This window comes from Macrotis lagotis, chromosome 8 (assembly GCF_037893015.1).
Source record: "Macrotis lagotis isolate mMagLag1 chromosome 8, bilby.v1.9.chrom.fasta, whole genome shotgun sequence".
Taxonomy (NCBI): domain Eukaryota; kingdom Metazoa; phylum Chordata; class Mammalia; order Peramelemorphia; family Peramelidae; genus Macrotis; species Macrotis lagotis.
In genome coordinates, this window is record NC_133665.1 from 28,476,848 (window position 1) to 28,490,855 (window position 14,008).

General features: G+C 34.6%; 1 protein-coding gene across 8 annotated transcripts in view; it reads left to right on the top strand.

The window, feature by feature from the left end:
• Positions 1-14,008, top strand: part of AGTPBP1 (ATP/GTP binding carboxypeptidase 1) — a 235,238-nt gene that overhangs the window by 121,596 nt on the left and 99,634 nt on the right. For 6 of the 8 annotated variants that reach the window (XM_074196612.1, XM_074196615.1, XM_074196616.1 and 3 more), the window contains 3 exons: positions 6,765-6,969; positions 8,124-8,304; positions 9,868-9,997. In XM_074196612.1, coding sequence (XP_074052713.1) covers positions 6,765-6,969; positions 8,124-8,304; positions 9,868-9,997 — 516 coding nt within the window. Of the gene's footprint in view, positions 1-6,764; positions 6,970-8,123; positions 8,305-9,851; positions 9,998-14,008 lie in introns of those variants that run through there. The other 2 variants (XM_074196613.1, XM_074196618.1) reach the window with 2 other exon arrangements.

A 14,008-nucleotide genomic window follows, 5' to 3' on the forward strand; every position in this document is an offset into this window, starting at 1 on the left:
TCAGGGAGAAGTCATTATAAGAAATGCATAATTTCCCCATAGGCAATTAGTTTACTATTTCTGCTTCAGTTTAATCTAGCTCTTTATCCATTTGCAATGTCTATTCAAGCTTTATATATGTGTGTGATTTTAGATAAGTTTTGAATTGTCTATCCAACTACTTATCCTAATAGGGATAACCAAAATTCTTTATATTCTTTTTTAGTTTTGTGTTGAATGTTTATATTTTTCAATTAAAAGGCTCCACAGTGGTCCAGAGTTTGATGAAATCAACACCATTTCATCTGTTTCTGGAGAAAGCAGTATATTTTCAATTTTCTGTGCTGGACATAGTCCATGGTTTTGAATAAAATATTTATCTCAGTTTTATACATCACTTACTGTTAATAATGTGGTTATCTAACAATTCTATCTGTTATCAAACGAGTATGACATGCAGAGGAGACAAACTTTTTCCTTTGCATTTATATTTTACTTTATACATTTAAAACCATTTTTCTGGGAAGGGCTCAATATACCTCACCATATTGCCAAGGGGATCCATGATAGAAAGAAATGTTAAGAACTTTTTTCCCCCTAAACATATTGTAAAAGTAAAAATAATCTCCTCCTCCCCAAAAGAGAAACCTCAAGAAAAAGTGAGGAAAAAAGTATGCTTCGGTCTGTATTCAGACACCATCAGCTCTGTCTTTGAAATGGATTGCATTCTTTGTCATAAGTCCATCAGAGAAATTGATTCAATATTTTTTTCCCCACAGTTGCTATTGCTAGCTGTATTTCCCTCCATATCATTCCCTCAACCCCCATTATTCTATTCCCTCTCCTTTCACCCTGTCCCTCCCCAAGGTGTTTTGCATCTGACTACCCTCTCCAATGATTTTCCCTCTCTTCTATCATCCATACCCCTCCCTTCCCTCTCCATCCCCTTTCTGCCATCTATTTTCTCATTTTTCTCTCCTGTTTTCCTCTAGGGTAAGAAAGATTTCTATACCTGATTGATTGTATGTGTATGTTATTCCCTCACTGAACCACTTTTTTTTTTTAAGGTTTTTGCAAGGCAATGGGGTTAAGTGGCTTGCCCAAGGCCACACAGCTAGGTAATTATTAAGTGTCTGAGACCGGATTTGAACCCAGGTACTCCTGACTCCAGGGCTGGTGCTTTATCCAGTGCGCCACCTAGCCGCCCTCACTGAACTACTTCTGATGAGAGTGCAGACTCATTCACTCCGTCCTCACCTTCCCCTCTTCCACTCTACTGCAAAAGCTTTTTCTTGTCTCTTTAATGTGAAATAACTTGCCCCATTCTATCTCTCCTTTCCCTTTTCCCCATGCATTGCTTTATCCCCCATTAACTCCATTTATATTATACCTTCAAATTTAGCTCCCTCCTGTGCCTTGTCTATATATGCTCCTTCTAACTGCCCTAATAAGTGATAATGTTCATATGAATTATTGGAATCATCTTCCTATGCAGGAATACAAGCAGTTCAGCATCATTAAATTCCTCATAATTTACCCTTTCCATCCACCATCTCTATGTTTCACCTGAGTCCTGTAGTCAAAGATCAAACTTTCTGTTCTGTTCTGTTCAACTCTTGTTTCATCAGGAGAATTTGAAAGTCCCCTATTTCATTGAATGTTCATCTTTTCCCCTGAAAAAGAATGCTTAATTTCGCTGGGTAGTTGATTCTTGTTTGTAATCCAAGTTCTTTTGCCTTTCAGAATATCACATTCCAAGCCCTACAAACCCTTAATGTGAAAACTGCTAAATCTTCTGATATCCTGACTGTAGCTCTATGATCCTTGAATTATTTCTTTCTGGCTGTTTGAAATATTTTCTCCTTGACTTGGGAGTTCTGGAATTTGGTTTTAACATTCTTGATAGTTTTCATTTTGGGATCTCTTTCAGTAGGTGATCAGTAAATTCTTCTTTCAATTTCTATTTTGCCCTTTGCTTCTAGAATAACAGGACTTTTCCTGGAGAATTTCTTGAAAATGAAGTCCAGATTCTTCTTTTTTGGTCATGACTTCCAGTAGTCTGGTAATTTTAAAATTCTCTCTCTCCTGTATCTGTTGTTTTAGGTCAGTTGTTTTTCCAGTGTGATATTCTCATTTTGTTCTAGTTTTTCATTCTTTTGGTTTTATTTCATTGTTTCTTGATTTCTCACAAAATTATCAGCTTCCCTAGTTTCTACATTTGAAAGAATTATTTTCTTCAAAGAACTTTTGTATCTCTTTTTCCATCTGGCCAGTCATGCTTTTTAAGGATTTCTTCTCATTGGTCTTTTGGACTGCTTTTTTCATTTGACCCAAACTGATTTTTAGGATGTTAGTTTCTTCATATTTTTTTTTTGTCTGTCCTTCACCAAACTGCTGACTTCATTTTCATGAATTTCCTGAATCTTGAGTCTCATTTCTCTTCCCAGTATTTCCTCTACCTCCCTTACTTGATTTTCAAAATCTTTTTTGAACTCTTCCAAAGCCTGAGATTAATTCCTATTTTTCCTGGAGGCTTTGAATATAAGTGCTTTTTATTATGTTATATTGTAAGTGTGGATTTTGATCTTCATTGGACCAAAGTAATTGTCTGTGGTTGAATTTTTTTCTTCTGTTGTTTGCTCATTTCCCCAGTCTGTCACTTGATTTTTAGCCCTTTGTTAAGGTGTGGGTCTGCTTCCAGGGTGGAGATACCCTATTCCAAACTTTTGAGGGTTTTGCAGTTGTTTTCAGGGGCACATCTCAGGAACCTGCAATTTCTCAGTTCCTCTAAGGTCTTATGAGAGGCTCTGACTACTCTCCTGGTCTGTGCTCTAGTTTGTGGGTGACTACAGGCATTATTTTTCTGTCCTGGGACAGAAAAACAGAGTCCCTGTTCCACTGCAGCCAGCAGCTTCTGCTTCTTCTCTTGGGACTGGGGCCCCAAACTGTGATCTAGATCTGAGTATAGGAAAAACAAGAGAGTCCTGTCTTAGGGATAGCAAAGAGACCTCTAGAATCTCCCCAACCCAGTGATCTAGAAGCAGCTGCCAGGTGGCTCTTCAGACCTGTTCCTGGTCCCCTGGGACTGGATCTGCACTGAGGTCTGTGCTAGACTGGACTCAACTCTCACTCTGGTGTGGCAGAGTTTTCTTCCTGACTTTCTAATCTCCTTGGCAATTCCTGGAGTGAAAGGTCTGGACACCACCACTTCTGCCATGGATGAAGGAGCCCCCAGGGACCCAGACATCCCATGATCTGTCCCTGGATGTCTGGATCCAGTTTACTCTGGCCTAGGCTGCTGCAACCCTTTCTAACCCTTCCTCTGGATCTTTGAAGTTGTCTTAGACTAGAAAATTGTTACACTTAGTCTTTTGGGGATTCTGCCATTCTAGAATTTGCTTAGAGTCATTATTTAAAGGTATTTGGAGTGGTTTGGGGGGAAGCTCAGGAAAGTTCCTGCCTTTACTCCACATCCTGACTCTGCCCCCAGAATAAAAATTTTGAAACAATTTTTAAGGCATATTTTACTCTTGGAGCAAATGCTTTTTCATAGTCAGCAAGTGATATGCACAACAGGATCTTGTTTTCTCTCTATCTTTCCATCAATTGTAAAACTATAAAGATAGGATCTATAAAATATCATTTGTGAAAATTCTTTGCTCATACCTTCATCAAGGATGACCCTAATTCTTATGTGCATTATTTTCAGATTTTTTTTCAGAGATGGGAAAATAGGCTTATGGATTAGTAGTTTGTTTTTTCTTTAAGACCAGTATTATTGATAGTCTTTTGGTCACCCTTTTTAGGGGACTTGATAAAGTCTACCACTTTTTCCCCCATGCCTTTCTACTTTCAGCCATCTGGAGCATTCTGCTATGAAGTCACTTCTAGCATTGACCTCTTTTGTGTACACTTAGTGTAATTTAGCTGTTTTTCCTAATTTTATTTTTGCCTGTGCCACTTCAGCTTCCTGCAAATATCTGTGAAGGTGAGGTTGGTTCTTAAAATGTTTACAGAGTTTTTCCTTTTTTTCTGTTTTTTTTTTTAAGTTTCTTGTTCTCCCATTTTAATCCTTAAATGCCCTTATCATTATTTGGCAAGTAATTTGTCTTGCCACCATTAAACTTGTTTTTTTTGATTCTTCTGCTTCTTGTTGTTTTATGAGCTGATATTGCTCATAATTTTCCACCATGTGATTTTATAATTTTTTTATATTTATAATTTTATAATTTTATAAATTATATTCTACTCTAGTGTTGTCTTTGTTTGCTTTCTCTTTCTACTTACCAAGGAGATCCAAGTGATTGTCAAACAAGGCAGTTTATAGAATCCTGTTAATTTATATCATTTAAATTTCCTTAGGGAATGGTTATAATCAGGGTTGATATCTAATTTCCATTCACTTATAATTTTTCAACACCACCTGAATAGGTCAGGTTGGAGTTGTTAAATGGACATCATATATTTTTCTCAACTTCATTTTTTTTCACCAGTGTTTGTATTAATCTTGACTTTTGTTCTGATAAGTCAGTGGCCTGAAAATAGACACCCAATTTAGTGATGACTTCCTATAAGTACGGTTACTTATCTATTAAAATATAATAAATTTTGCTTTTTATTATATTGTTCCTTACTGTCTCCATCTCTTCTCTCAGAGAAAGTATTCATGACATATAGATCAGACTTGTATGGACTATAAGCCTCTGACTTCTTTACTTTCTTACTTCTGAATTTTCCAAATTTTTTTTTACTTCTTAATGCCTACCTTTGCATTGAAGTCACTATGAAGATCAAAATATGTTTTGATTTAATTTGCTTTAAAAAAGTAAAACTCTTCATAAAATTTCTTCCTGATCCTCTGCAACAGATGTTAGTACACAAACCAGTTGCTTTCATAATGTTATTTTTATAAATGCTTATCAGGAGCATGGACAGCAAGATTGCCATATGTCCTATAAAATGATGTTTCTTGTTAACCCTGGATGCATCATAAAAATGAATTTTTACTCTTTAATTCTAATCTCCAAAGAGAAACTGTGAGCCCCATTTCCATTTAGCTGCAACTTCCATTTGTCTTATGGTCTCATTTTTAGTTAGGTCAGTTCCTCCATTTGTATGTCTCTGAATGAGAATGTCACGTTTAGTGTCCCAATAGTATTTTAAGTTTATGATAATCTGAAAATGTGTGATGCTTAGCACCCTTTCCTCAGAGGGTACAGAAGCAAGAGAAGGTTATATAAGAATGAGGATGATTTTATGTTTTCTTTGTTTCATTGGTCGCCATGGTCAAAGGATTGATTGTCAGGGGGCTAGTTCACTGGTGCTGAGACAGTCCTCAGAAAACTGATCTAGTCCATTGACAGGACTTTTTTGCAAGTCTTCTAGAATGTCAGATTCTTCCATAATTTTTACAATTAATTCTTCTACAATGCTTGTTTTAAAAATTAAAATTTGTTCCAGTGTATTCATATATAAGGGAACAATTTGGGTAAATGTGAAGTTCATATTTCCTAATGCATAATTTCGTCATGGAAGACTTAAGTGAATGCAGAAAACTGTACTCAGTTGAATGGAGCCTTATAGTAATACCCAAGATGCATACTCCTCAAATGTCTGCCAGCTACTTCTGTTCATCGTGTATGTTACCTTACATGATTTTGGTTTACTATTCTTTTACATTTGTGAACTTTTCACTATTAAAAAAAAAACTTCTTCAACTTCCCAAACATCTTAGGATGTCTGAGTGTTCTGTTTCAAAAATGCCAAACAGCTCCTACAAAAGGAACACTTTAAGTATTGGTGAGAAGCTTAAAATAATAAAATATTTTGAAAGAAATGAGAGAATATATGATCTTTCCTAAGCAACAGGCCTAAAGGCCACATTTTTGAACATCAGAGACAGCACTAAAAAAAAAAATATAAAAAAGAATCCTCTATAATTTGGAGTGTTGTGCCTTTAACTCCATTTCCCCATAAACTTTGTAGTTTTTATGGTTCAATTTTGCAAAGTGAGATAATTTTTGGGAAAGTATATGCTGTTTTTGCAGAACTAAATGTACTTTGTTGGCATAGTCATAACTTGATATTACCTCCTTGCTATGGTGACCTATAAGATTAAGACTGAGTCTTTGCCATCTGACTATAAATTCCTCTAAAGCAAAGACTATTTCATATTTATTGTATCCTAGTTGTCTGCTTAATTTTGTAATACCCCGGGAAATTCTTTAAGACAGTAACTTCCAGGAAAAGTACCATTCTGCTTTAGTGGAAATTCCTTATTCCTTACCATGTGTTTTCTACTATAATGAAGTTACTGTTCCAATTCTTTCCAAACAAGCCAAAATAAACTAAAAACCATATTCTTATACTTTAGAAGTTATTGTGGGTAAAAAGGTTTATTTCATAGTGTTTTTTTGAGAATTTTAAAATATCAAGATAGTTTCATAAAGCAAAAACTCATGTTTCATTAACTTTTATGTGGTTGCCAACTGAAATAATTTATATTGACATATCAAACATCAGATAATTCAAATGATTCAACCGTCAAAGGTGTTTTGAGGAAAAGTGATTTTGTTTCCAGAGTAGAAAGATTATGTATATTGAACATGATGTCTTCTGAAAGAATGATCTGAAGGGAATTTTTTTTTTTTTTACTTATAAGGTATTTAGTTCTATGTTGGTAGAAGTATGAAGTGGTAATTTCTCAGTTGTGTAGATTATAAAGTTACTGTGTTGTCATCCACTTGTATAGAATCATGAATGCTTTACTTTCTGTATACCATAAGGGAAATTTACAAAGGACTTTATGCTGTTTTAAAAACATTTTTGTTATCAAGATGCATCTTCAAAAATTGGAATCATCACACAATCCTCAGCAAATCTATTTTCGACACGATGTGTTATGTGAAACTCTATCTGGAAACAGCTGTCCTTTATTGACTATAACTGCTATGCCTGAATCCAATTATTATGAAAATATCTGTCAATTTAGTAAGTATAAATTGCTTTATACAAAATACAGTAATTGTCTTGGCTACAGTCTTTCCCTTAGAAATAAAAGAAGTTCTAAGCTAATTGCATTTAAAAGTTTAACATGCCTTTGTATTGTTTGAAGAGTTCATTAATTTATGATTTTGGTGATTAAATGTAAAGAAATCTCTCAAATTTAGTAGCATAATTAGATGCCTACCTTCAACTAATCCTTGAATATCTTTAAGAATTTCACATTATCTCTTTTTTTTATTTTCTTTCTTTTCTCTCTCTCTCTGTATATATATATATATATATATATATACATATATATATACATATATATATGTGCGTGTGTACACACACACACATACATATATGATTTTGGCAAATAAGTTGTTATAGAAGAAAATTTTTAGAGAAATGCATGAGTAGGGAGTTCACATGGTACAGTGAAAAAACCCACTAATCTTAGAGGAAGAGGATTTGAGGTTAAACTACCTTGCTTGTGCTACTAACTTGGGAAAAATAATTTACTCTCCTGATACTTCAATTTCCAAATCTCTTAAGATGGAGTTATAGACTTAAGGATTTCTGAGGGCCCTTCCAATTCTAGATCTGCAATCCTATAGTAATGGAGAGCACACACATACACACATGATCTCTGTTCAGAATTATTACCTTGTAAATTCTCAAATTGACAATTTTCTCGGTGCAAAGGAACAAAATGAAGAGAGATTAATTAAATGGTGACCTTGATATGGGTGAGAATAAAGCAGCATGAGCTAAGTTCTTTTATAGGATTGCCTGCCCAAAACAATGCAAAAATATGATAGTTTGGAAATTAAGAATTGATATTTATTAGGCCTTTATACTTATAAAAACAGTGATAAAATATGTTCTTTTCAGCTTTTTTGAGATTGTTAGGTTTAAAAAATTATAGCAATTCAAGTTCCTCCAACAGTTACTTATTTATAAGATTGTATTACATATTCATTTCAAATAGGATAAAATTAAAGTCCAGTCATAAGTTCATCATTTAACTACTAATGATCACTGTTTTCTTTTATTATATCTTATATTCAGGTTCATAGTTAAGTAGATAAATTTCCAAAACCATTTAAAAACAGTACTTTTATTTTAACTGTTTGTTTTAACACACATTTTATATTTAGGAAATCGTCCTTATATTTTCTTATCTGCCCGAGTACATCCTGGAGAAACTAATTCAAGCTGGGTTATGAAAGGAACTTTGGAATATCTCATGAGTAATAACCCTACTGCTCAGAACTTGCGTGAAGCCTATATTTTTAAAATTGTCCCTATGCTAAACCCAGATGGTGTCATTAATGGAAAGTAAGTTAAAACTACTACTATAACAATCTTACTGTTATGAATGATCCCTAGGATTTGTTGATAAGTCAGTATTCAAATTAATTTAGAAAACTGAAGCATATCAATTTTTTTCGCAAAATAAAGCAAGTTTTCATAGAAAAGCAATTAGGATTAATTTTAAATTAATTATATGTAATTTGTTATCTCAATGAAAATGTTCTACCTGGTGTTTTAATTATCAGATTTGTAAAGATGCTTTATTCTGTGAGTCAAGACATTGTGCTATCTAAACATAGCAAGATCATCCAGTCATCTTCATCATTTAATTTATTACATAAGAGACTAGAATTCATTAAATAAATGTTCTTTGATGTACAATGAAATACACATAAAGGTTTTTATCTTTTTGTGTTTGGAGCTTAGTGATGTTTTGGAGATGACAGTTTGTTGAATTGGGAAAAATACATCAACTTTTTCCTCTTTTTAAGTTTTTTTTGTTTTTTTTTTTTGCAAGGCAATGGGGTTAAGTGTGACCCAAGGCCACACAGCTAAGTAATTATTAAGTGTCTGAGGCCGGATTGAACTCAAATCCTCCTGACTCCAGGGCTGGTGCTCTATTCACTGCACCACCTAGCTGCCCCCCCCCCCTTTAATTTTAAGAGAAAACTTGCTTGTTGCAAGTTGTAAACTCGGGAGATTGTTTGCATTGTTTTAGTATACCCTACTGTTAATTGTTTCTAACATGAAGAAGTGGCAATTACTGAGTTATATGGTTTGTAATTTTAAAAGATAATTCTAAAAGGCAGGGGTTTTGAGAGAAGAATTTACATGGTTATTAGCAGACAATCGTAAGAGTTTTTTCTAATTGATAAATTTTTTTGCTGTGAACATTTCTCCATTTTCATTTCAAAGTGAATTGGTAGATAGGGAGACCATCTTCTATTGTAGAATTATATAGACACATTATTGTGTTTATATAATATATCACATTATGTATGTACATGTCATATATATAATATGAATATTTTCTGCATGTTTTTAGTATTATAGAATTGTGCTTCATAACACAATTGCAGGAAGAAATAATTATCCCATTCATCAATTATAATCCTTTATATAGCACTAACCACCTCTTATTATTTCTTTAACAACCTTCCTGCCTTTCTTAATTATTTATATACAATAGGGAATTAATATATCTGTATTATAATAATGCTTTTACATAGTATATCTGACAAAATTGTTTTGTATGTATTAAGTCTTTTGGTCCTCATTGCAACCCTAAGGAGCACAGGGTGGCAGGCTTTGGTCTTAATTTATAGGCTAGGAGACAAAGATTTAAAATCTTAATTATGGGGTTATTTTTAGTTCAGTTAGAATGCATATTAAACTTCTAATTTATAATATCTCCCTATGGTGGCAGTTAGAATTCTATATATTTTTCTGATTTAGACAACTATGTACATTTGAATTATGTAGTAAAAATAACCCCAAAGTTATATTAGAAATATTTTTAATGAATGAAATAGTGGTTTTGGTAATAAGTTGCTTTTTTTCTTTGTCTATATGTTTGTGTTTGTGTAGTCATCGATGTTCTTTAAGTGGAGAAGATTTGAACCGGCAGTGGCAAAGTCCAAACCCAGATTTGCATCCTACAATTTACCATGCTAAGGGCCTGCTACAATATATGGCTGCAATCAAACGTTTACCTTTAGTAAGTGTCAGTTCTTATTTTTGGGCAGCTTCTTAAAAGAGATTAATATATAAATCCAAATTTATAATACTTTAAAATCAAGAAACATTTATTAAGCACTAGCTGTGTGCAAGGAACTACAGTTTGATTCTATAAAGAAAAATATGGTAAAAGAAATACATCTAATAATTTGCTTGTCATTTTATTAAAGTGCTTAAAAATGTCATTTCCCCATGACTGAGAAGTGATTCCATTGTTTTTAATAAATACATTGACATACTTAGATAATAAAAAAAACCCAGACTTCACAGTTCTTTATAATTTAATCTTTCTGGACCTTAGTTTCCTTATTTATAAAATGAAAGATCTGAATAGGATGATTTCTAAGGTTCCTTCTAGTTCTTTATCTGTGATCCTACTATTCTATGAATATTTAATCAGACTGCCTTATTTAGACAATTTAGTATTTCTGTATTTTCTTACAATTTAATTCAAAAGTAATATTTGTGATTTTCTTCATAATTGACAATTGACAATTAACTTTACTTTTTACTTCCATTTATACTTCATCTTTTACTTGTTCTAGATATTCTAAGGTTTTGGTTGTGTTACTGCACTTCAGGGTATTTGATTCCCTGTTTGAGTATCACTAGAATGATGTATGCATCATTTAAATTCTTAAAATCTTAAGATTTGTTCCCCAAACAATAGAGTCATTATTACCTTTGTCTTAGGAAGTGCCCTGCCCACAAATTAAGAAATTTCCAGTCAATACTCAGTTTGTTAAAACTTCCAGAAGAGCCATAACCAGGGTAGTATTATTTATAGTATGAGACTGTATTTGACTGCTTGACTATTTGTCTCTCTGTGTGTGTGTGTGTGTGTGTGTGTGTGTGTTTCTTGTGTCTTTCTTTTGAGCACATCTGCCTTTCAACTTAATTTTTTTTTTTTCTAATGAAAGATTTCATTTGAGTTTTACAATTTCCCCCCTAATCTTGCTTCCCCTCTCCCCACCTCCCCCCACAGAAGGCAGTCTGTTTGTCTTTACATTGTTTCTATGGTATACATTGATCTAAGGTGAAGGTGATGGAAGAGAAATTATATCCTTAAGGAAGAAAAATAAAATATAAAAGACAGCAAAATTATATAATAGGATAATGGGTTTTTTTTCCCTAAATTAAAGATAATAGTCCTTGGTCTTTGTTTGAACTGCACAATTCTTTCTCTATATACAGATGGTATTCTCCATTGCAGATAGCCCCAAATTGTCCCTGATTGTTAACCCATTCCCCAATTGAAGGACATTTACTTGATTTCCAATTCTTTGCCACCACAAACAGGGCTGCTATGAATATTTTTGTACACATGATGCTTTTACCCTTTTTCTGAATCTCTTCAAGGTATAGACCCAGTAGTGATATTGCTAGATCAAAGGGTATACACATTTTTGTTGCCCTTTGGGCATGATTCCAGATTGCTCTCCAGAAAGGCTGGATGAGTTCACAGCTCCATCAACAATGTATTAGCATCCCAGATTTCCCACAACCCTTCCAACATTGATCATTGTCCATTCTGGTCATATTGGCTAGTCTGAGAGATGCTTTAATTTGCATTTCTTTAATAAGTAATGATTTAGAGCAATTTGTCCTATGACTATGGATTGCTTGATTTCCTCATCTGGAAATTGCCTTTGCATATCCTTTGACCATTTGTGAATTGGGGAATGGCTTGTTTTTTTGAACATTTGACCCAGTTCTTTATATATATTTTTTTGCGTTTAATTTTTTAAAATTTTTAAATTTATTTTTATTTTATTTTATTTTTTTTAATTCTCATTTTGTACAAATGTTTTTTTTACGTTAATAAAATATTCTTGTTTAAGAGTAAACAACCCCCCCCCCCCATGAATATAGACTTGCTTGGGCGATAAAGTAAAGGGGAGAGAAAAAAAATTAAAATTAAAAAAAAATAGTAATAATTGTAAGTATGGCCAGGTGGTGCAATGGATGAAGCACCAGCCCTGGAGCCATGAGCACCCGAGCCCACATCTAGCCCCGTAGACCCAACAATCACCCAGCCCTGTGAAATGCAAGCCACCTTATCCTCACTGCCCTGCAAAAACCAAAAAGAAGTAAAAAAAAAAAGACCCAAAATAAAATAAAATAGTAATAATTAGTAGGGGTGGCTGGGTGGCAGACAGAGCATTGGCCCTTGAGCCAGGAGCACCCGGGTCCAAATCCGGCCTCAGACACCCAAAGATCACCCTGCTATGTGGCCCCAGGCAGGCCATCCAGCCCCATTTGCCCTGCACCCTCCCCCAAATAATAATAATAAAAAATGTGCTTCAGTCTTTGTTCCAACACCAACAACTCTGTCATGGGTGGATTGCATTCTTTATGGTAAGTCCATCGCAAAAGTTACTTCCATATTTTTCCAACGTTGCCATTTTTGATCACAACTTCCTCCTTTCTTATTTCTTCACTACCATGTACTATATTTTCTCTCTCCTTTCACTCTGACTCTGCTGTAGGATAGTTGAGTGGTACAGCAGACAGATCCCTGGTCCTGGGGTCAAGAAGCCCTGAGCCCCCATACCACCCCTTACGCCTAGCATCCACCTGGCCCTATGGTCCCGGACAGGCCTTCCAATCCCAGCCCCTTGCAAGAAGTAAAAAAGAAAATGTGTTATATCTGACCACTCTCCCACCATGGTCCATCCTCTCCTCCTTCACTCACATCCCACCCCTTCCTCCTGTCCCCCTCCCCCCTTCTTACTCCAGATGCCTATACCCCATTGAGTATATATGCTGTTTCCTCTCCTAGCCACCTCTGATGAGAGCAAAGATTCCCTCATTCCCCCTTGCCTTCCCTCCTTCCCTATCATTGCAATAGCTCATTGTAATAAAAAAAATCTTATTACATGAAATATCTTGGCCTATTCCCCCTCTCCTTTTTCTTTCTCCCATTACATTTCCCTTTTTTTCTATTGACTCCATTTTTCACCATATTTTATCTGCGAATTCAGCTTTCTCCTGTGCTTCAACTATAAAAGCTCCTTCTACCTGCTTTATTAACTGAGAAGGTTCATATGAGTATTATCAGTGTCATTTTTCTATGCAGGAATACATGTAGTTCATTATCTTGAAGTCCCTCATATTTTCCTCTTCTCCTCCAATCTCCATGCTTCACCTGAGTCCTGTATGTGAAGATCTAACCTTCTGTTCAGCTCTGCCCATTCCAAAAGGAACCTTTGAAATTCCCCTGGTTCATTGAAAGTCCATCTTTTTCCCTGGAAGAGGACATTCAGCCTTCCTGGGTAGTTCATTCTTGGCTGCATTCTAAGCCCTTTTGCCTTCCAGTATATCATATTCCAAGCCCTACGAGCTTCCAATGTAGTTGCTGCTAAGTCCTGTGTGACCCTGACTGCAGCTTCACGATATTTGAACTGTGTCCTTCTGGCTGCTTGTAATATTTTCTCTTTGACTTGGGAGTTCTGGAACTTGGCTATAATATTCCTAGGGGTTGGTTTTTTGGGATCTCTTTCTCTGGGGGATCGGTGGATTCTCTCCATTTCTATTTTGCCCTCTGGTTCTAGAATATCAGGGCAATTTTCCTGTAGTAATTCTTTGAAAATGATGTCAAGGCTCTTTTCCTGATCATGACTTTCAGGTATTCCCATAATTTTTAAATTATCTTTCCTAAGTCTGTTTTCCATATCAGTTTTTTTTTTCAATGAGATATTTCATATTTTCTTCTAATTTTTCATTTTTTTGGTTTTGAAGTATTGATTCCTGATTTCTGGTAAATTCATCAATCTCCCTGAATTCTATTCTTTGTCTGAAGGATTTATTTTCCTCAGAGAGTTTTCTTATCTCTTTTTTCCATCTGGCCAGTTTTGCTTTCTAAGGCATTCTTCTCCTCAATAACTTTTTGAACTGTTTTATTCATTTGACCTAAGCTGGTTTTTAGCATGCTATTTTCTTCAGCATTTTTTTTGGATTTCCTTGACTAAGCTGCTGACTTCATTTTCAT